A 23619-nucleotide genomic window follows, 5' to 3' on the forward strand; every position below is an offset into this window, starting at 1 on the left:
GCAAGGAAGTAAAGACTACTTGGATCACGTTGAAAGGATTAAAGAGACAACCTGAAGAGACTCTCACTGGCTATAGATAGGACAGTCTGAGCATTAATAAGGATAGTAACTGCGATGGCTTGAAATACATTTAAATCCATGAGTTCAAAATGAAACAGAGGGACAAAAAGAAAAAAAAAAAAAATCAGTCACTATCAGTCTGATAGTGAAAACTGGTAAATAAAGGAAAAATAATCAAACATATATCCTGGCTTTTCTTTGTAAATGATACCACAAGGCAGTAACCAAATAACAGATGAGAAGTTTTTTCCCAAGGAACATTCCAGCTAACAAATAAAGAAAATAAAAGAATACCACCACTTTGATTAATTAAATCAGTGCAGTACAGATCATCAATGACTGGTACCATCACCAGAAAGATACAGCCAGACATTATGTGTATCCAAACAGAAGAATACAACACTACCTATGAATTAGTTGTATCTCTTGGGGGGATGGGGATGGGGTGTCGGAATCAGATAGCAAGCCTCAGGATCCTATAAACAACAATTTAAAGGATATACACTAAACAGAGAAACATGTTGACTAAATTCACAGGAACATAATCAGCAAAATACAGACGTTGGAAGCTCTATGAATGACAGGGGTGTCAAACTCTGCAAGATGCTCTTTCTGTAGCTATTTTTATTGAAATAGCCATGTCCATTCATTTACCTAATGCCTGTAGCTGCTTTCACACTCAGTGGCAGGGGTGAATAGTTGTAACAAGTTGCTCAGTCGTGTCTGACTCTTTGCGACCCTATGGACTGTAGCCTAACCAGGTTCCTCCATCCATGGGATTTTCCAGGTAAGAATACTGGAGTGGGTTGCCATTTCCTTCTCCAGGAGATCTTCCCAACCAAAGGATTGAACCCAGGTCTCCTGCATTGTAGGCAGATGCTTTACCGTCTGAGCCACCAGGGAAGATCCCAGGCCCACACAGCTAACATATTTTCCACCTAGCCTTTAATGAAAAACTGCCACCTCTTGCTCTATACGATAAACAACTCAATTTCTTTAACAAATAAAGTGGAGGGGGGAGGAGATGAACAGAAAACCTATAGACTGAAATAGGCCTAAAAGACATTTCAATCAATCACGATATCTCGATCTTATTTGCATCACACAAATAAACAGACTCAAATAAAACTTTCTTAAAAAAACAGGATAACTGAGCATCTGAAGATATTTTAAAAAAATCATATATTAGGAATAATAATGTAAAAAATAAAATAGTTCTCTTTCAGAGATATACACTGGATTTTTAAGGCAAAATATGTCTGGAATTTGTTTCAAAATAGTGTAGAAAAGGAAAGGTGAATGGAGGTATAGATGAAACAATACTGCCCATGAACTGCTAAAGCAGAAGCTGTGTAACTGGTATACTCTGTGCAGTGTTCCTTAACATGCACAATAAGACAACACAATTAGTCATGCTTAGAAGCATCAAAATCATGATGGAATGGAGATACATTCATATATATTTCTACATATTTCACCATACATCATTAAGGAAGAGGAGAAAAGGTCATTTTACTTCTCTGAAGATGTAAACTTCTTTGAAGATGTAACCTCCCTGACACAATAAGCAAAACCTGCCCTTTGATAAAAAGTAAATAAAGGTTCTTTCACTCTCATGATGGAATAGGAGAGCAAGGCCAAATCTAGCCCATAAAAATTTGTAAAAATTAAAAAAGGCACTCATTCCTTAAGATACTTCTGTTAGATTTTTATAATACACACATTATCTATTATGAGAATGGGGACACTCAGATGTAACCCTTCACACACTCCTTAGTGTGTGAAGGGTTAAGAGGCCCTTGATGAAAATTTAAAAACTTTTTGCCAATGAATATGAAGAGTTCAACTCTACCTTTTTGCAAATTAGTAATATCTAGAAAAGGTACTCCAATTTGGGAGTTAATCTTCCTCATCTATTTTTTATCATTCAAAAATGAACATACCTGAGGATAGTATGGGGGGAAGTCTACAGACTTTCACCGTCCTAATATTTCCTTCCTGAATATTCCAAACTACCAAAAACATTTCCCCCAGAAATGCAATTTCTCCCATTACAATGAACACAGAGAACCAATATACAGCTTCACCAGCATTCCAAACGTAAGAGAGCTGGAGTAAAGAAGGAGTGACCAGAGGCAATCAGCTAAGCAGGCTATGAATATACACCGCATTATATACCCTTGCAGTAAATATTACAGTGAGGAAATAGCACACCTGATCACTATTTTTCCTAAATCTAGTAAACAGAGGGAATGGGAACCCCTATCTCTATTTGAATGTATACTATCTAAAGAGGGTACATGAACAAGGTATCCTTGAGTACACAAATGGGAAAAAGACAAAGGCTAATTTTTAGTACAGAAGTTGAGCTATAATGTCTGTTTATAGCATCTGTACACCATGCTTCAAAATGGACACTATGCAAGTCACATATACCAAACCAAAGTCTTAACACACAACAGAATCACTTTCTACACACACACACACACACACACCCACACCCACACACACACACCCATGCATACACACGTCTCAAGTAAATTACTTAAACAGACTTCCATCATTCTTATACTGTATTTATCATAGGGGTGTTAAATTAACAAAATTTTAAGGCTTTAATAGGATATTAGTACTTTTAAATGATTTATTTCATACCAAAGTGACCACAAAAAAAAAAAAAAAAAAATCAAGGAGTGTGAAGGCGTCCCAAAAAACTGATAACTAGACTTATGTTTTAGAAAAAGGATAGACTGTTTTTATTTTTATTTTGAGAATGGTAGGAACCTTATTTTAATAACTTCCAATTATCTCCACAGCAAAAGAAATTTCAGCCACCAATTTAAAGTATTTTGTATATACCATGTAACTCAGTATTATATTTAAGGCAATTTTATGAATTAAATAATTATGAAGTCAAAATGAGATTCCTTTTCCAAGCCCTTCCACCCAACAATATCAAATTCATAGGACTAAATGTAAACTTACTTGGGCTGTTAGAAAGGTATCATCTTCACCTTCTTGAGCTTCAATTTCCTAAGTAAAAGGGTATACAATAGCTTTGCTTTACAAAATATCTGGGTAACATGAGAATGCTTTTATGCTACACCCGATTATCACTTGCCTCATGTTCTGTGCAGTGTCTATGGATACCAAGGGTATTAAGCCAATGCTTAATAATTCAGACTATATTTTTATGCCAACATAAAAGCTTAATCACATTGATAAAAGAATTAGAAACCAAAAAAAGAATTAGAAACAAGTCTTTCATGAGCCCTTCATGTATTAAGCTAGGTAGAACATAGTGTTCTAAGCATGAATACTGACCCCCTATTCCACTGATTTTCTTAAGTAGTACTAACATGCTTCAAAGCAGGACAAATGGTCTATTTCATTCAAAGAAAAGATTTAAAAATTATATCTTTAAAGCTTTTAAGTTAAACTTTCATAAGTAATTTCCCCACCCTTGATGATAACCAAATAAATGCAAATTAATGTTTTACATCTACTAAAGTAGGAAAAAAAAACAACTTACTATCTGGTAATGTTGGCAAGGTCAGTGTTAAATTGGTACACTCTTTCATAGTGGGATAGTAAACAACTTAAAACTTAAATATCCCAAATTAAAAGAGTAGCTATTAGACACCCAGAAAACAGTCTAGTAAATTACGATGTAATGTATGACTTTTGAAGTCATTATATATTATGTGAAAATATACAGACTAAATAGCAATTTATAACATGATAACTACTAGGTAAAAACATACATATGTGGAAAATAATAAGCAGAAATTGAAAGGTCATCTTAGATTACAGGATTCTGAGTGATTTATAAGTAACTTTAAAAATATATTTTTTGAAAGTTCTGTGACTTCCAAATTGAACTAGAAAAATACTTTTTTATTATTTAGTACTTAGTTTAACTGTATCACGTTTTAAAAAAACTGGCTAAAGACCTGACTTTCGATGTCCTCTTTTTCTATATCTTCTACTGCTTCTGCCTCTAGTAATTCATGAGCTGTCTTGTTCTCTTCTGCAGAAAATAACTCCTTGGAATGCACATTTTCTTCTTCATTTTCACCAAATTCTTCAGAGTCCTTCGGTTCGTCATTTGCATCTTGTTCATGTGCCTCTTGATTCTCCAATTCACAGTCCTTTTAATGGTAAGAAAATTTGATACAATTCGAGGCAAAGTACTGCGGGCTAGCCACCAAACCTTTCTGGTAATTTACATCTCTAAATGCTTTCACTTCTATCATATTTTGACATTACTCCCAAAGTCAAAGTTCAATAATTTTATATTACGTACTAACTGTGCCTTTAAAAACAGAGGGGGGTCTAATACCAAGGTCATTATACTGTGCATCTGAGTTCCCAAATCACTTACACTGAAATAAATATATGATAATTGGATTGCTCTCAAGTTCCAGTTATAATATTTACCAAGTCACATCCTATGAGCTTTCCTATAAGACATGGCTTCAAGGAAATGACTTCTTTTTTCTACACGCCACAGCCTGGCTTACCTTCAAAGACTGTGGACATGTCATACATGACAGTATAGACTTTATTCCTGATTTATAATAAGGAACCCCAACTGTTACACCAATGTCTGTTCTCACAAATATGCAAATAACTAATCAGTTTTGAAATCTACCACCATGCCACAAAGCCAATTAAACAGGGGAACATAGATTAGGATTCTCTCTGTGAAGCAAAGAATATTGGTTAGCCTCTTAAAGTTTATGGATATAAGGGTACCTCAGTAGAAATAAAGAAAAGCAACAATCAGCCTAGTTCCCTCTCTCATTAACTGCAGACCAAGGGTTGAAAGCAACGGACATTCTTCCTCCTTTCCTACTCTCATGGTGAGATTTAAAGGAGTTAAACAACAGATTTAAAGGTTTCTGGGTTAAAAAGGGAAAAGTATAGGGGTATAACTATTAATTATTCACAGAGGAACTGCAGTGAGGGACTAGAAATTTCTGGGAAGGTAGGCCCAGAGAAGAAACATGACTGTGTGGAATGTGCAGTGCTTGGGGAGCAGGTCATCTCTGGGACAGCAGGTCTAGCCAGCTTATCATCTGCCTATGAGTGGGGGGACACTGGGAACTGGAAATGGAGGAGGTGGTTGGTTATATGATGCTAGAAGAATCGGTACAGAACAAAAAACAAAACAAGGCAAGTCACTGAGGGAATTTCACCTACTTTCAAGTGACAATTTTGACTATTCTCCTCACCTACAGGTAGAAGTAATTTCTATAGTATCCACATATCTTAAGCAATAGGTGATATTTACCCACCATCACTGTATAAATTCCAAAATTACCAACTCTGACAAACAAGGCAAGTATATCCACTTTCTTTCTATAATATTTACCACAAGTGAGGATACCTCCAAAGGGAAAAAGAAATATAAAAATAACGATACATTTAAATAGAATTTTGTAAAAGTTCTTTTGTTCTTTTAGACATTATGACCAGGTTCATTTAATTACACAAAGGCATCCTCTGTGGTACATATAAGACAGCAATATTACATCTCCTCATAACATTTTAAATGACTGAAACATTTTTGTGCACTGAAGAGCTGAAAGGAAGTTAAAAATTTGAAAACTAAAAGGGTTTTTACTAAGTCACAATGTTTTTCCAGCTTATGGATAGTTTTGGCTTAATCATACACTCACTAATGAAGACAACTAGAGAAAATGAGAGCAAAGGAATAAACCTAGTGGAAGATATACCACAAGGATAACAGAATACAGAGACTGAACACCCCTTAAAGGCTCAAAAAAAGCCAGTTATAGGCATGTAATCACCCATTTTAATGGATCCCTGAGCACATATTTCCTGAATTACCTGACTTCAGGGCTAACTCCTCAACCAAAATCTCTTTCTCTCTGGGCATGCCGTGAAAGTGCAAGATACAAAGAGTGAAGTACATGGTGCCTGTGTAGCCTGTGTTTGGGGGCAGGGTAGAGAGTTAGATGGTAGGAAATGAGTGAGTGAAGGGACATGAGCTGACTTCATGGTGGACCACACAGACATCCGAGATGTTATGGCAATATGACCTAACTGTACACAGAAAACAGAATACATGTGGTGTAAATGTATGTAATTGAAAACGAACTATGCTCATTAAATAATTTCTGCAAATGCCACACTACTTAAGACCTAATGATCAGTCAATAGATCACATTTCATTAAAATGAGAACAACAACAATAAAAACTATAATTAAAAGTAACAGCAGATTGAACTGCCAAAAGTAACAGTATACTGAACCTCAATTAAAATTACATACTCTGTTCTCCTAGTTGGACATTCTTAAAATAAAATATATTTTTAAACCAGTAAAGACCTGGCTTATTTATCTTTAATGGGCAAAACACATTTCTAAATCTGATCTTCACTAAGTAGCAATATATCAGCAACTTTCTCCATTTTAAAGACTACATTAATCTGATTTCTGTATATTATTAATATATTCAAAAGCTAAATGTGACGGGCAGGACCCTTTCCAGGAACTAAGGTATCAATTGTCCTGTACCTGTTCCTCTGGCCCCTATGTCTCCCCAAACAAACATGCTTTGCTTTGTCTCATTTAACTAAAGTTATTTATTATATTTCTCAACTATGAGAATTAGTAAGACTGATAATATTATTTGTCTCTATACCTATTTACCAACATATTTCAGTGTCTACTGTTAAAGCAAAACACATGAATTCATCATGCAAAATACTAGGCTCAAAACAGACATCTTAACCATGTAATTAACACTTTACCTTGACAAAAGCATCATCTTCCACAGAAGCATCTCCACTCAACTCATCTGCTTCCTGTTTTTTACCTGCGAAAGAAGGAAAATGGGCTAACAACGATACTTTATTACTTTAAGAGCAAAACAGATTCAGACAAGTTTACCCCGAGGTATCACTCTCCACTCCCAAATCATCTGACAAAGCAAATGCCAACTGCTTATAAACCACCTGGCCCTAGCTGTCCCAACCAAAAAAAAAAGCTTTATGAACAATGTCATGCTGTTGCATTTCATTGAAATAAACTGTGCAAATAATTAATCCTGCATATGAACCCATCACCTTCACTGACTTGATATATGAGATCCATTTTTCTTTACACCAGTCAAATTTTCTATCTTCAATTCTCCCAGAAGTAGCATCACCATTTAACAGTACTCTACTAACTGTATATATAAGCAGACATCTGATAGCTAAATTCAAGACTCAGATCCCCCATAAAGGCTTCCTAAGTTCGTCTTGTCAACAAGCTTTCTCTAAAATACAATTCTCACACTTGACACCTCACAATCCATGATCAGCTGATGATACACTGCCTTGTGCTGTCCGGTACCTCTTGCTCACCATTTAAAGAAACACCTTAAGTACAGTGACTGCTTTTATGCTTATTTTGTGTTTCTCCAAAGGCCTAAATATTAAGTACTGCTTTAACATGATGATTGATTTAACTGATTTAAGGCAAGTAGAAATTACTTCAGACCGAAAACTGTTAACAGCTTCCAGATAGACTACAGGCCTCCCTGACCCAACCCTCAACTTCAAAACTTTGAAAATTGGTGGTTGGAATTTTTTAAATGTTTTACACACACACACACACACACACACACACGTTTTCCACAGATCCAAGGCTAAACATGCCACACACACACACAAATTTTCCACAGATCCAAGGCCAAAAGTTTGTGTTTTCAAGCAAATCAATAAAAATCTACTTAGATAACCCATAATGTATGAGAAATGCTGTTTAAAAAAAAAATCACAGCTGTTAAAATTTTACTATTTTTAAAAATTTTATTTATTTTGAGATGTTAATGGATGTCTTCTCCTGAAGCCAACTAATCAACCTTTCCTTGGCCTAAAACAGGAACTGCCACATACCTATCTCAAGCTTCCATGACCCCAGAGGAGAGAGAGTTTGGCTGTGAGGTAACTATAAAAAAAAGTCAGGTTAACTCCCTTTCCCATGTCTCCTCATCAGCTCCTATCTTCCATCTAATCCCAATTGGAAATCCTTTCCATGAATGAGAGATAAAAAGGAACAAGATACTGGTTCTTCCAGATATGTGAAAAGATGAAGAGTAAAGAGTTTTCTTTTATCCACTGAGGTAAAAGAGGTCTTCATATCCCTGAGGGCTTGAAACAAAAGAGAAACAAAATGTGGAACTTAGTGGCATTTGTATTTTAGAGAAAACACAAATCAGAAGTTACTACAAGGGCAATGAGGGAGATGTTCCTTCCTTAAAAAATGAAACAGTATCAGGTGAGAAAGAGCTTACTAAACTGTTCTATCACAGATCACAGAAAAAGCAAGAGAATTCCAGAAAAACATCTGCTTCTGCTTCACTGACTATGCTAAAGCCTTTGACTGTGTGGATCACAACAAACTGTGGAAAATTCTGAAAGAGATGGGCATACCAGACCACCTGACCTGCCTCCTGAGAAACCTGTATGCAGGTCAAGAAGCAACAGTTAGAACCGGACATGGAACAACAGTCTGGTTCCAAACTGGGAAAGGAGTATGTCAAGGCTTTATATTGTCACCCTGGTTATTTAACTTCATGCAGAGTACATCATGCGAAATGCTGGGCTGGATGAAGCACAAGCTGGAATCAAGACTGCAGAGAGAAACATCAGTAACCTCAGATATGCAGATGACACCACCCTTATGACAGAAAGTGAAGAAGGATTAAAGAGCCTCTTGATGAAAGTGAAAGAGGAGAGTGAAAAAGTTGGCTTAAAACTCAACATTCAGAAAACGAAGATCATGGCATCCGGTCCCATCACTTCATGGCAAACAGATGGGGAAACAATGGAAACAGTGACAGACTTTATTTTCTTGGGCTCCAAAGTCACTGCAGACGGTGACTGTAGTCATGAAATTAAAAGACACTTGCTTCTTGGGAAAAAAGCTATGACAAACCTAGACAGCATATTAAAAAGCAGAGACATTACTTTGCCGACAAAGGTCTATATAGTCAAAGCTATGGTTTTTCCACTAGTCATGTATGGATTTGAGAGTTGGACCATAAAGAAGGCTGAGTGTCAAAGAATTGATGCTTTTGAACTGTGGTATTGGAGAAGACTCTTGAGGGTTCCTTGGACTGCAAGGAGATCAAACCAGTCAATCCTAAAAGAAATCAGTCCTGAATATTCACTGGAAGGAGTGGTGCTGAAGCTGAAACTCCAGTAACTGGCCACCTGATGCGAAGAGCCAACTCATTAGCAAAGACCCTGATGTTGGGAAAGATTGAAAACAGGAGGAGAAGGGGATGGCAGAAAATGAGATGCCTGCATGGCACCACCGAATAGATGGACACAAGTTTAAGCAACTCTGGGAGTCTATGATGGACAGGGAAGTCTGGCGTGCTGCAGTCCATGGAGTTGCAAAGAGCTGGACACGACTGAGGACTGAACTGAACTGAAGTGAACCGATGCTAGGAAAGATTGAAGGCAGGAGAAGAGGACGACAAAGGATGAGATGGTTGGATGGCATCACCAACTCAATGCACATGAGTTTGAGCATGCTCCAGGAGATGGACAGGGAAGCCTGACATGCTATAGCCCATGGGGTAGCAAAGTCAGAAACAAATGAGTGACTGAACAACCACCACCACAATATAAAACCTTAAAGCTTTGAGAAGAAATAAGCTTTTTAAAGCTACAGGATTCCACCACCCACCCCCAACACCCACACCACCAAATAACCTATAAGAGCAGAGCTTCTGAGTGATATTCCTTCAGATCATTTGCAAATACTATTTACTCTTTATAAATATAAAATGCATTACAATTTGCAAAGCACTTTTAAAAAGTTCAGGTGATATTTTTCTAACACCCCACAGTACATAGGGCAAGTAATCACAACTTTACAAAAGAGAAAATGAACCAAGGTTACACAGCCTGCCCAAGGCTAGTAAATGGCACTGTCAGACCGAGAAGCCAAGGCTTCTTCATTTCCAGGACTAAAATTCTTTCCACTTCATCTTACTATGACCTATTTAAAAGACATTATTTTAGTAAGAAGTGGTTAACTCAATGTATAGATACCATCTTTGAAATGGAAGCCCTCAGCATAATGACAAGCTACATATACTATGCACACTCCATGGCGAGTTTCACTTGCTTTAATTTACTTAAAGGAAAAATAAATTACACTACATTAACAAAAACAGCCGCAGTCACTACCGCTGCTTAAGCAGCTTCCATAGTGCAGGCACTAGGACACATGCTTCATATATATCAATGCATGTATTTTATCCTCTTAACTAGCCCCATTCTACAAAATACTGCAAAATTAATCAGATTACAAAGCTAGTAAGGGCAGTGCTTCAGTTTAAACCCAGCTCTACTCCACTCCTCAAAAACAACAAAAGCATTAGCTACAATGTGCCAGCAGTTAAAAATGTCATCTCTTTTAGCATGAACAGAGGCTCCAGAAGCCACATCTGTAAAATTTTAAAATGAGAGAGTCACAGAGATTATGTAACTTGTCCCATGACAAACAGGCAGCAAGAGGCAGAGATACAGAGAAAGGTCCAAATTGCTATCCTTTATTGTTTTTAACAATTGTATCACATGAAAGCACTGGACACAATGTGTCATCAGCTTATAAACATAAAAACTAAAAGGACGAGATTTTTCAAACAGACATTAATGAAACTAGTAATAACCTGACAGGCACATAATAAACTGACATTTTACGCACTAATTTTTGACTGCTCTCATAATCTGTAACTGCATTTATTTACACATGCTCAATTAGCAACTATATTGTAACTTCTTCATTTATAAAAAGTTTCATCCCTCCCCCATACAAAGATAATTCACCTCTCAGACAGCTATGATGTTCATCATCCAGCCTAGAACCTAGTACAGTGCTATATAATGAGCATTATATAGATCTTGAATGATAACGATGCCGTTTCTAAGCTGGACGCTAGCAGTAAACAGAATTCAGACTTTTATTCAGCCCTCACTGTGGCACGCCAATCTAATCAGCATCATGTACAACCCCGTATTGTCAGTAAGGACTATAAACTTGGAGTTGAATGACACTACAAGGTATATCTACAGATTCCTAACTTTTATGATGTCACAGGTAAGAAATAACTTAAAAATCAAATCCCACTTAATTCAACAAGCACCACCAGCTTAGACACATCTTTGTACAGTCAGTAACCATTTATACCTAATTTCCCATGTAAGCCTGTGCTATGAAATGTCCTATAACAAACTAATAAATGAATCGTTTGTTCTTCAGGGAATCTGGCATGTACCAAAGAAATATGAACTGGTCCAAAGGAAAGCAGCACCACCAGGATGAGGAAGCTAACTGAAAGTGCAATGTAAAGAGAAACCTAACTAATGCTTTGAGGAACAAAACTAAAAAAGAAATTGAGTATAAAGATAGTCTGAATAGCACAATTAAAAATGGAAGCAAAATTACTTATCACATCTCAAACTATCATAGTAGTAACATACAGCTATCTTGAAATTACATAAAATACACTGCAATGTTCTTTGCACGATTATAGAGTCAAAAGTAAAAATACACCAAAGGAAGATGCTAAAACACCTCCTTATTTATGCATCATAAGTTTGTATAGGTCCACAAACCCTTAATGAAACCACTGGGGCCAGACATGTTTTAGAACTGTCAGATTTTAAAAGAGTACAATAGTATATATACCAATTATTAATTTAAACCTCCCAATGGCTTCTGGAACAGTCTCTCAATTAATCACGGAAATAACATAAATAGCTTCACTTTTGCCAAACTTTTCAGAATACTTGTGTTTCAGAATTAAGAATATAGATTTCAAGATGAAAATTTGGTTTTCTCCTTATGTTCTTAAAAGGGTTGGTAATTTTCCTCTTCAAGTTCAGAAATACCTCCAAAAACAAAACAAAAAATCTACTTAGTAAGTAGAGTTTAAAGTAATTTGCCAAAAAACTTTGTGGCTGAGTAACTTTTCCACTAAATATTAACGGAAGTTATGAAATGCAGAAAAGGTTCAGTCACAAAATTTCTGTTAGAGAAGAGGGAATAAGACTCAGAGACCAGGCCAAACAGAACAATATTAACGTTTCCAGCAACAACCTCTCCCCAACTGCACAAAATCTTAAAATAATCATGTACTATTGTCTTGTGTTAACTGTTTGCATATGTGTTTTAGCCTCTCTTGTATTAAAGAAATCAGATTTCTGACTTGCATATTGTCTTAAACATAGCAGTCATCCCATAGGTCATTTTATTATTTTTAAAAAGTCTACCATAAAGATAGTTCATATTCATAAAGTAAATCTGAAAAATACCAAACATATATTTAAAAAATCTCTTAACTTTATCATCTAAAGACAACCAAACTGAACATCCACACACACCTGTGAACATTTGCACAAGATTTTCAAAGGCAGCAAAAATTTAACTGAGTGGATTACTTTAGTGGATTACTTTTCTATCCTATCAATTAGAAGAAAGTAGTACCGCTTAACTCTCAGCATTTTTGTGCAAATCAAGTAAAGCAAAATGAAAGTTTTCTGAAAACTGTATAGAGAATTAATCACATATATATGCAAATAGAGACTAATTGTGTAAGGTATAGAGAACTAACCAACAGGCAGAAAGGGATGAATGAAAATGATGCTAAGTTTCAATGAGGCTAGAGCACCCAGTGGTTCTTTAGCTGCTTGAGAATCACCTGGGGAACTTTTAGAAAATACTGATTTCTGGGCCCCCCAAAGAGTAAACAAAACCAATTCTCTGGGGGGCAGGAGCCTGGTATCTGTTTTTAAAACTTAAATGACTCAAATGTAGGTCAGATTGAGTATAACCAAAGAAGATGGAATAAGAATATGAGGAAGGTTACTATTTTCAGATTCTCCAGACTAGAGAAAATTTAAATTCTGCCTACCTTCCACAAAACAACTAGAGTAGGTATAAACTTGTATTAGTTCTCAAAAAGGTAAAAAACAAAAACAAAAACAAAAATCCTTAAACATAAACCTCCTACAAGTACATGCACATGTACATATACAGCTTAGATCAATAAAATGTAACTTCTGATCAAGTCAGAGTGGTGGAATTATGGACAATTTTCACTGTTTTGTACTTTTCTGGATTACCTAGTTTTTAAAATGAAAACATTTCACTTTTATGATCTGGAAAACAATTCTGTAAAGCCATAATACAAACTATTCCAGGATTCCAGAACTAGAGGCTAACTGGGAATGTGGAGTTTATGGTGTGAACGGTTAACTCCTGGAATTGCACCACACTGAGGCCCTTTTACTGTCATATGTGAGATCTTAAATAAATCAGTAGATTTCAGCCTTAAATCCTAAGCCATTATTCAACCTCTTCATTAAAGTCATTTTTGATGCCACCAACTGGTAATAATGATTGCTTTTTCCTCTAATTCCTAGACAATTAACACTTCATTTTACCTGAGTTCATGAAAGAGAAAGTCAGAATCTTCTACCCTTGATTCAAAATGCCTGGAAGGTGAATGACATGGGAGAAAGATATTTTCTTAAAGTACTAGAAAATTTTACCTCTCTCTCCACCAAGATTGTTGATACACACCATATTTGACACAATAAAATAAAAGTAAAAAAGTACTTTGATAATAAACATAATCTACCATATACAACTGCAGAGTTCAAATGCTGGTTTTAAGAACAGAGGTAAAACTGCCTGATTTTATGAAATGAAAATGACATACACAACTTTTGAGATCAGACAATATGCTAGCAAAAGTTATGAGGCTTTCCAGCACAGCAACACCTTGGTAAGGGAGAAAAGGCAGGTGTGCCCATGATTCATGTGTTCTAAAAGTAACTGTATTTCACATATCAGTGTTTAAGGAGAAGCCACTAGTGTTTTTGAGAAAGGCACCTTAAAAAGAAAAATCATATAGAAGATAGTAAGGACTATTAATCTCTGATACGGTGCTTCCTACAAAGAAATATGCCGTTAAAGTAATCACCAAAAGACATATTGTTCAAAGCAGTTGTTAAGAAAGTCATCATATGACCCTTGGTATTCATTCAACAAGTATTTTCTGAGCACCTCTTATGCGCAAAGCGAGCTGCTAGGCATTACAGAAACTAATGTAAATAAAAGACTGTCCTTACCCTCACAGAGCTTCTAGCCCAGTAGGTACCCAAAAATATCTGACACTTTTGGCCTCAGAATGCTTCTCAATGCCACAGTTCTGATTAAAATTTCCTTAACATCCAAACATACTACAGTTAAAAAAAGTTACAGTTTACTATGATAATATATTAAATTCATTTTATGTGGTTGATTACTATATTTTTACTTGGCATACAAATTTTAGAAAGCTTAACAGAGTAAACATGTAATTAATTATACTGATTGTGTATATTGAGTATGGTACTTTACACACATTAATCAGGCATTATGTCTGGATAAACCTGTAACCCAAAAATATACTCTATAGTGGGAACAAATCAGATTTTTAAAAACTTAAAAGTATTGTGAATTTCAATTCAGTTAAATACTGACTATATATACTTCTGAATACTGCACTGATTAACTACTTTAAGTAACTTTTGCCAAAGTTTAGGTGACTCTAAAGGTTGAAAATCCAAAAGAATGATATGCTATTTACAAGTGAACCAAAAGAAAGTTTACATCTATAATCTCTAAAAGAGGCTAATGAGGAGTTAGTTCTACCTGTTTAACCGCTTTCTAACACACACCCAAATAATGACCATAAATCTCACTGGTGAAGCTTTCTTCTACATAGCAAAGAGAATGAGCAAAGGTTCAGAAGTGAGAACCAATCTAAGCCACAAATTTCACCATAACAACTACAAGTAGATAGATTTTTACAAATATGTTAGTCATAAATATTTGGACTCACTATAACATTATCAACATTCGTTACAAATTTGTGAGTTTGTAGTTATAACAACAGTATTTTTAAAATATCCCACAAAATACTTAAGAATGCAGATTCCTTTTCCTTTAATCTGTCAAAACACAATCATTTTAACACAAAAAATTTTCTTAAGAAACAGGGACTCTGCACTTGTAAGAGAACAAGCTTAATATTCCACCTAAGAAATGTTAAGACCCATGAAGCTTCTTTTACCTTATCATTCAACACCATTTAACTTTTACTTGCTACATTAAGCCACATGATCATAAGAATTATTTATTTTGTCTAAAAAGCTATTAAATGTTTTATCTTGGTCTTGTCTACATCACTGCCTCTAAGTAAACCCTTTCTTTATTCTTTTCCTATTTTATTTTAGTATGCTCAGCTGAAGAAATCTATACTAACTGAGGAACTATGAGCTTTCCTGTTCCTTCCTTATATATCTATTTTAGCTCAACAGAAAGAATTTTTCTGGCTCCTGGTTACATATTATTATTAAACTTCAGAATTAAGAGACACTTACAGATGGTCTAGTAAATTTTCCATTTTTATAAAAAAGAAGTAGACCCACTGAAAGAAAATAATATGATCGAGATAAAATTATTTTCAAGACAGATACTAAGTGAAATAAGATGTGGCACAAAGAACCTTATTTTAGAATAATATTTCATTTAAAAACTCTGTTCATTACTGATATATTTAAAATTTCCCTATTCAAATTTGATGCCTAAAAAGTTATTTCTAAACTTAAAATTTAAAATAATCGTATTTATAAGCATCTTAACTGTAAATTAATTCAAATGAGGTTCTTAGTTTGGGGTTTACATTTTATTCTTTGTAATTCATAGGATTTTGAGAACAATGATAAATGGAACTCAAGGAGACAAGAACTATTTATCACACATGTCCCAGAATGAGTCTGATGAAGTCCTCAGTTGTAGTCTGCTGCAGACAAATAATTAATATTGCAACTCCTAACTAAATACCACAAGATACCTTAACATCAGGGTTATGGAAAAATTAAATTTCAAGTATCCTTATAATCTATACAAGAGGGAAAAATTAACATACTTATTTTATACACATACACATATATACATATGTACATATGTATACTGAAAAACTTCTCAAAATGGTTTATTGCTGAATTTATTTCTAACGGTAAAATGAAGTTCCTAACGACTGAAAAAGGAAGGGATACACACAGAAATTAAAAGTAGGTGAAAATAAATAAATAAGATTTACTTTGCATGCTAAGTCATTAATCAGCTTGAATAACTTGGGACCACAGTGAACATACAACATCTATCAAACTACTACAATGTGCTAAATAAATGACATGAATCAAAATCATAAGAAATCACTATAAGAAACAGGGTTAATTCCTGATGTACTTATTTCTGAATTTTTTTATGCTTCCTCATTTTGAAATTGCCTCTGGGTTTGTCGGCAGAGGCTTCTCATTCTCAACATGCTTCTCTAAGCACAGGGAAATGTATCTCTCAAAGTGATATACTGAGCAAGAATTAATTGAAAGCCACATATCTTCAGGGTAATTTTCTAACTCCTGTAAACTCCATTTCCACTAGTCATTCCCATCCTATCCTGGAAATGCCCTTTTTAATTTCCTTTGGCACAAACAGGAGACTCTTGCAAAGGTAGGAAAACTCACATAGAGAGATACCATCAAGATGTCCCTGGTCCTGATACTCATACAGATTGCTTAAGCTCAAACTTGACTATTCCCTTCTTTTCAACGTTATTCCATTCAACCATTTTACTGTAGTTGCAATCAGTCTGGTCTACAGCAGAGAGTAGCAAATCGATCACTTCAAGCAGTAAAGAGTGTTAGGTTTTTAAAATGCTGCAGCTGCAAGGAAATTGTAGGTAGGTACCAGGATTCAGATACCCACACAATGCCCACCTTATGGGACAGAGCGAGAAATCCGTAGTTATGCAAATAAGGCTTTCACCAACGAGAATCTTTTAAACATATCTAAGCCCCACTTACATTGTTAAAATGTTAATTTAAAACCACCTTTACCTATTCACTAAATCACCATATCCCAGAAATATATTCTGGCCTAGTTTAAAAGTTAGAAAATGGAAATCTTTAATATATATATCCCTGTGAGTTAAAACTTTTTTTAAAAGCTAATTAGTCATGGATTTTTGGATTCTTTTTCCCCTACCTTGTTAGTATGATTGGTGAGGTCTTTTTGAGTTTTACTGAAAATTAGAATGTATAATGGCCTAAATGCAAATTAAGTTCACCAAGACAAACAAAATAGTAAACACAAAGGTTATAAAATTTTAATATACTAGAGGAAACAGCAAGGAGCCAAGGTGAAAGATTTGGTAGGAATTCCATCAATACTCTGCCAATTGTGGGGCAAGGTAGACATGTTTTAAACCATATTTTATTCTTCAGGTCTTCACACTATGAAGGAAGAAATATTATGAAACTTGACTTTGTAATTTATTCGGAAGCAATAAAGAACTGGTTTCACTTTCAGGACAACTTCAGCCAAATCTTAAGGGCTACTAGTCACCCAAAGCCTGGCAACAGTACTTTTCTTCCTTGACCCAACAAGGCAGAGTGCCAGAGGGAAATAGCAAAGAGTAGCACTATATCAACAGGGCGAGTGGCATAAGAGCAGAGGCAAGTTATATAACCAAAATATATTTTAAAATATGTTTATAACTCGTAACAACCTTTGCCTTTGGTTGGTTTCTTGTTTGGAGTATCAGTTGAAACAGTTAATTCAATATTATCTGGATCGCCTCCTTCCTCTTCAATAGCCTACATTAGAAAGAGAAGTTAATATGCTACACAGTCTATCTAAACTTATTTTATAAAAACGAAATGAAAAACGAAATAGCAAACCTCAAGCCTCAAGACATTAGAATTGCCAGTCATTTCATAAACCAACTTCACAAAGGAGCAATTAAACTACACAAGTGAGAGAAACTTTCAGGAGGAAATATCATTAGGTAGAAAAATCACATGGAGCTTTACACTTTACCCAGTCGAGAAAATTAACTATCACATATTATCATACTGAACAAAACTCTAAATATTCTCAATTGCAAAAAAGTTGCTAGCTACGAAAGTAAAGAACTAAAAGGAGCTTCCCTAATGTCTATAATGCAAACTTGGTTCTCCTCTACTATAATTCCAACGCTCACTCAAACCAAAAAGACAATCAGGGAAGAAAAAGCAAATTATTGTGCTAATGCAAAAACTGAAAACCCAGCGGACAAACCTTTCTCTTATCCACCCATCAAATCCCACTACCAATTCCCCGCTAGTATGGGGAGAAAACGGTTGGGCACAATTAAACGGTAACTTTGCAGAAGTCACCAAAGTAACCAGTCCCTACGAGGCCAAGAAATGCACGCGCTCACCATCTCTAAAGACTGGGGACCGAGCGCCTCCCGGGTCTCCACGATGGCCCTTGGGAGGCCGCGCCGGCCGGCCGCAGCCCCCGGCAGCCTGGCGGGGACGTCCCGGGGGAGGCAGAGGCGCGCTCGGCTACGGCGGCCAGTCCCGGGCGGCTCGCGGGCCCCTGGCAGGCCCGGCCCGGCGCGCGGGGGCAGGGGTGCTGCAGGAGGGTCCTCACTCTCCCCGCGCGCGCGCGGGCGACGCCCGGGACCTCCCCACCGCACCGCACCGTGGGCCCCGGAGGCTGGGCGGCCAGGGGCTGCGGCGGTAGTGGGGGCTCCGAGGCGCGGCCTAAGCTCGCCTTCCCGGACCTCGCCGGGCCTCACCTGCTTGAGTCGTGAAACAAGCACGGTCTTGACTCCGGTGATATCCAGGTTCCGCCGTTTCAGCTCGGACTTGAGATCGATGACCCGCAGATCGGTGATCTTTTTACCTTCTGCCTGACCTGAAGCGGCCGAGGCTGCCACAGCACCGGTAGCGGCAGCCATTTTAGAAGAGCGGCGCGCTGCCAAGGCAGCGAGTGAACTGCAGGGCGGCGGCAGCGGCTCCAACTTCGACTCAGGCCTCGCCGGCCGCCGGCGCCGCGCAGCGCTGCGCACAATGAGCCACAGGCCCCGCCCCCTGCTCGCCGCCCCGGCGCAACCTGCAGCCGCCACCAGCACCCGGATGACAGGCGCGCGTGCGCACTAACGGGGTGGAGACGGGAAGGCGCTCGGCGCGCGCAGGGGAGCGGATCGCGGCCACCTGGGCGGTGCGGGCCCTTGCTAGGACTGGGAGATCGGGCGCGTTCAACCGCACCAACGTCTGCCGTGCCGCCGTTCCTCCGCCGCTTCTTTACACATTTTCTGGCAACGTCTCGAGTCTTGAGCAATAGCAGTGCGCCAGGCACTCTCGTCATAGATGGTTCGCGCGTTACTCAACCCGAACCAAGGGGCGTGTCCTTGCCTTAAACCTTTTCCAGGGAAATAGTTTAGCGGCCCTGCTGAATAATCGGAAAAATGTGGCCACCGTACGCGAAAGAACTAGGTTCCCAGAGTTCCGTTCAAAGGCAGGAAAAGAACTCGAGAGCGGTTAATATAAAGAATATATAGGGCTGGCCTGTGTAACAAGTCCCACTCTTGGGACGTCTCATGGGAAAACATGCCTTTTTTTCCCAAGGAGGTTTAGTTTGTTCTAGGGCTGCCCATCTCACTGAAAACACAAAACAAGACAGGACACCTTCCCTTCTGCACTAGCCTTAGTTTGCTGTCATCTCCAGAGGTCCTGGCGGCTCAACACAAAATTGATTACTGAAAAATGAATTTGGTTTGTAAGTACTTGTTACTATTCTCGTATACCCTGTTCACTGTTTCTCCTGTCATAATTTGGGCTTCCAGGAACAATGACCATCTTATGAGGGACTACGCTGTACAAGTAACTTTAGCCAATATGATTAATGATCAAATCAAAAGCAATTATGGATTAAAACTATTCTATAAACTCCATAAACAGAATATGACGCTTAATTCTTAATTCTTGGCATTTCCTGATTTTAAAAATTCAAATTGATGAAGTCTGGGTCGCTTTAGATTGCCTTTTCTCATTAGCTAATTAGAGCAAAAAGAGAAAAACGACGTTATACAATAATACTTGTCAGGTAAGTATTTATGGTTTATATGACTTGTAATAACCCCTAATCCTTCTGATCCCTGTGAGGAAAATCTCTGTAAGGCTTAGAGAGATTAAGTAGTTTGTACATTTTCACATAGCTGGTATGTGGCTGAACTGGTGCTGAAATCCGGTCTCCTGATTCAAAAATCCACCTCTGTCTCTATTACAAGTTGACCCACAGTGATAGAATATTAGAATTCAAAGGATCTTTAGGAATCTTTTGGCTCAATCCTCTCTCTTTCTCTCTTTTTAATAGATGAAGTTTTTTGGAGTTTAACCTAAGGACCCACAATTAATTACTGACGGAATTGGCTCTAAACCTCAGTTCTCATGCCAGTGTCTTTTCCACTTAACACATTGCTTTCACCTTCTGTGGACACTTGTAAAGGGGGGTTACATTTGTGGTTGTTCAGTAACTCAGTTGTGTTCCACTCTGCAACCCCATGGACTATAGCACATCCAGGCTTCGCTGTCCTTCACTGCCTCCTGGAGTTTGCTCAAGCTCATGTGAGTTGATGACACCGTCCAACCATCTCATTCTCTGTCACCCTCTTCTCCTCATGTCCTCAGTCTTTCCCAGCATCAGGATCTTTTCCAATAAGTCTGCTCTTGGCATCAGGTGGCCAAAGTATTGGAGCTTCAGCTTCAGCATCCATCCTTCCAATGACTATTCCGGGTTGATTTCCTTTAGGATTGACTGGTTGGATCTCCTTGCAGTCCAAGGGACTCCCAAGAGTCTTCTCCAGCATCACAGTTCAAAAGCATCAATTCTTCGGTGCTCAGCTTTCTTTATAGTCCAACTCTCACATCCATACATGACCACTGGAAAACCATAGCTTTGACTAGACAGACTTTTGTCTGCAAAGTGGTATCTCTGGTTTTTAATACACTTTCTAGGCTATATTAACCCAAAGATCATGTTATCTCTTGAATAAACGAGTTTTTGTCTTTTAAAAAATCTGACAGTGGAGTTATCTTAAAATGGAGACCTGTACTTTCAGATCTGAATCACTGGAGGACACATCACCTGCCAAATTGTCAAGAATGTTTAACTTCATTATGAGAAAACAATCAGACAAATCTAGCAGTAGAACATTGCACAAAATAACTCTTCTGGATTCTCAAAGCAGTGCAGTTGTCTGTTGGTATCAGTGGGGAACTGGCTCCAGGAATTCCTCAGATACTCAAATCTGCAGATGCTCAAATCCTTTATGTAAAATGGTACCCTGTTGGGCTTAGTCATATCTGACTCTTTGCGACCCCATGGATCTTGCCTGCCAGGGTCTTCTGTCCATGGGGATTCTCCAGGCAAGAATATTGGAGTGGGTTGCCATTCACTTCTCCAGAGGATCTTCCCAACCCAGGGATCAAACCCAGGTCTCCCAGATTGCAAGCAGATTCTTTACTGTCTGAGCCACCAGGGAAGCCCAAGCATACTGGAGTGGGTAGCCTATCCCTTCACCGCAGGATCTTCCCAACCCAGGAATTGAACCTGTGTTGCCTGCATTTGAAGCGGATTCTTTACCATTTGAATCTGTATTTGCGTATTTGCGCTTTCTAGGTGATTCAGTGGTAAAGAATCTGCCAATACAGGCAGGAGGAGACGCAGGAGACGTCAGTTCGATCCTTGGGTAGGGAAGATCCCCTCAAGCAGGGAATGGCTATCCACCCCAGTATTCTTGCCTGGGAAATCCCATGGAAAGAGGAGCCTGGCAGGCTACAGTCCATGGGGCCACAAAGAGTTGGACTCAACACACGCACATTTGCATAGAACCTGTGCACATCCTCCTGCATCTCTTACATCATCTTTAGATTACTTATAATATCTACTACAATGCAAATGATGTATACATAATTTTAAATACAATGTGAATGCTATATAAAGAGTTATCAGTACATGTAAAATTCAAGTTTTGCTTTTTGGAAATTTCTGGAGTTTGGGGGGGAATGTTTTTGATCCAGCATTGGTTGAATCCATGGCTATGGAGGTTCTGACCATATCGTGAAAGTGAAACTAGTAGGGCACTTCTTGAATAAAGATAGCTAAAGAAATATGGTAACTAAATTTCATCTATCACTGTTGTTTGGATCCTGGATCAAAGACTGAAAAAGCTGCTACATGGACAAGTGGAAAATTTGGTTTTGTGTTAGATTGTGTTATGGTATTGATGATAAATATCTGGAGTATTATATCATGGTTATTTTTTAGAATGTCCAAGTTCTTAGGAGATACTTGCTAAAGTTCTTAGAAGTGAAGTGTGGTTCTGTCTGCAATTTATTTTCAAATGGAAAAGGTGGGCGGGAGCGCAGTGTGAGAGAGAAGAAGAGAGAGAACATACAAATAAGTTACGATAACTGTGGCAAGATGTTAATAATCGGGGAGATGAATGTGACAAAATTAGGCAAAATGAACAATTAGGAAATCTAGATGCAGGGCAGAAAGTTGTTCACTGTATACTGTTTATATTTTTTATAAGTTTGAAGTAATTCAAATAAGTTGGGGGGAACCCATGTTGTTATTCAGTTGGAAAGTCATGTCCAGCTCTTTGTGACTCCATGGACTGCATGCAGTACACCAGGTTTCCCTGTCCTTCACTATCTCCAGGAGTTTGCTCAGATTCATGTCCCATTGACTTGGTGATGCGATCTAACCATCCTGTCCTCTGTTGCCCCTTTCTCCTCCTTCCCTCAATCTTTCCCAACATCAGGGTCCTTTTCAATGAATCCACTCTTCACATTAGGTGGCCACAGTCTTGGAGCTGCAGCTTCAGCATCACTCCTTCCAATGAATATTAAAGGTTGATTTCCTTTAGGATTGACTGGTTTGATCTCCTTGCTGTCCAAGGAGTACCACAATTCTCCAGTACCACAATTCGAAAACATCAATTCTTTGGCACTCAACCTTTTAAGTCATAATCTTTTATTAATGATGTCTTTTTAAAGACATAATCAATCATGAAAACACATCTAAAACTGCAAATGTAGCTAGGGGGATGAAAGAAATATACACTGTTTTGAGAGCCTATAGTAGAAAAAGTTAACCCTTGTAGGGAACATAGAATGATCCTTATATTATGAAAGAGAAAACTAAGGTTCAAAAATGTTGATAAGGGACTTCTCTGTTGGTCCAGTTGTTAAAACTCCAGCTTCCAATGCAGCGGGCCTGGGTTTCATCCCTGGTCAGGAACTAAGATCCCATGTGCTGTGCAGTCAAAAAAAATGTTTTAATTTAAAGAAAAATGTCAATAAGTAGTCTAAAACATAGAGTCAGTAAACAGAAAATCTAGGATGATTCCAAACCTATTGCAATTTTTTCTGTCACATCTGTTTTCCATCTAAGTTTATTTGCATTCCCTGAAAAGAGTGTTTTTTCCTTCCTCCTAATGCTAAGCCCCAATTTATCCTATTCACTGTTGTTTTTGTTTTTGTTTTTGTTTTTGAGACATCTTACTCTCTGTTTACCATCTTCCTGCCCAAAGTCAATTGTTCCTTACTCCTACTTTCAAGTAGGCCTTTGTGG

The 23619-nt window shown here is 37.7% G+C and overlaps 1 protein-coding gene across 5 annotated transcripts in view; it reads right to left on the minus strand.

Annotated features, from left to right (window-relative positions):
* The window catches only part of SLTM (SAFB like transcription modulator), a 43646-nt gene extending 24464 nt beyond the window's left edge, over positions 1-19182 (minus strand). For all 5 annotated transcript variants that reach the window (XM_040226627.1, XM_040226626.1, XM_040226623.1 and 2 more), the window contains exons 1-5: positions 18776-19182; positions 17720-17807; positions 6843-6907; positions 4014-4211; positions 3046-3093 (exon numbers count right to left, since the gene is read on the minus strand). In XM_040226627.1, coding sequence (XP_040082561.1) covers positions 3046-3093; positions 4014-4211; positions 6843-6907; positions 17720-17807; positions 18776-18937 — 561 coding nt within the window. In that variant the 5' untranslated portion in view covers positions 18938-19182. The remainder of the gene's footprint in view (positions 1-3045; positions 3094-4013; positions 4212-6842; positions 6908-17719; positions 17808-18775) is intronic.
* Positions 19183-23619: the final 4437 nt, after the last annotated feature.

The sequence above is a fragment of the Oryx dammah genome, unplaced genomic scaffold (genome assembly GCF_014754425.2).
Source record: "Oryx dammah isolate SB20612 unplaced genomic scaffold, SCBI_Odam_1.1 HiC_scaffold_26, whole genome shotgun sequence".
In the NCBI taxonomy this organism is placed as follows: Eukaryota; Metazoa; Chordata; class Mammalia; order Artiodactyla; family Bovidae; genus Oryx; species Oryx dammah.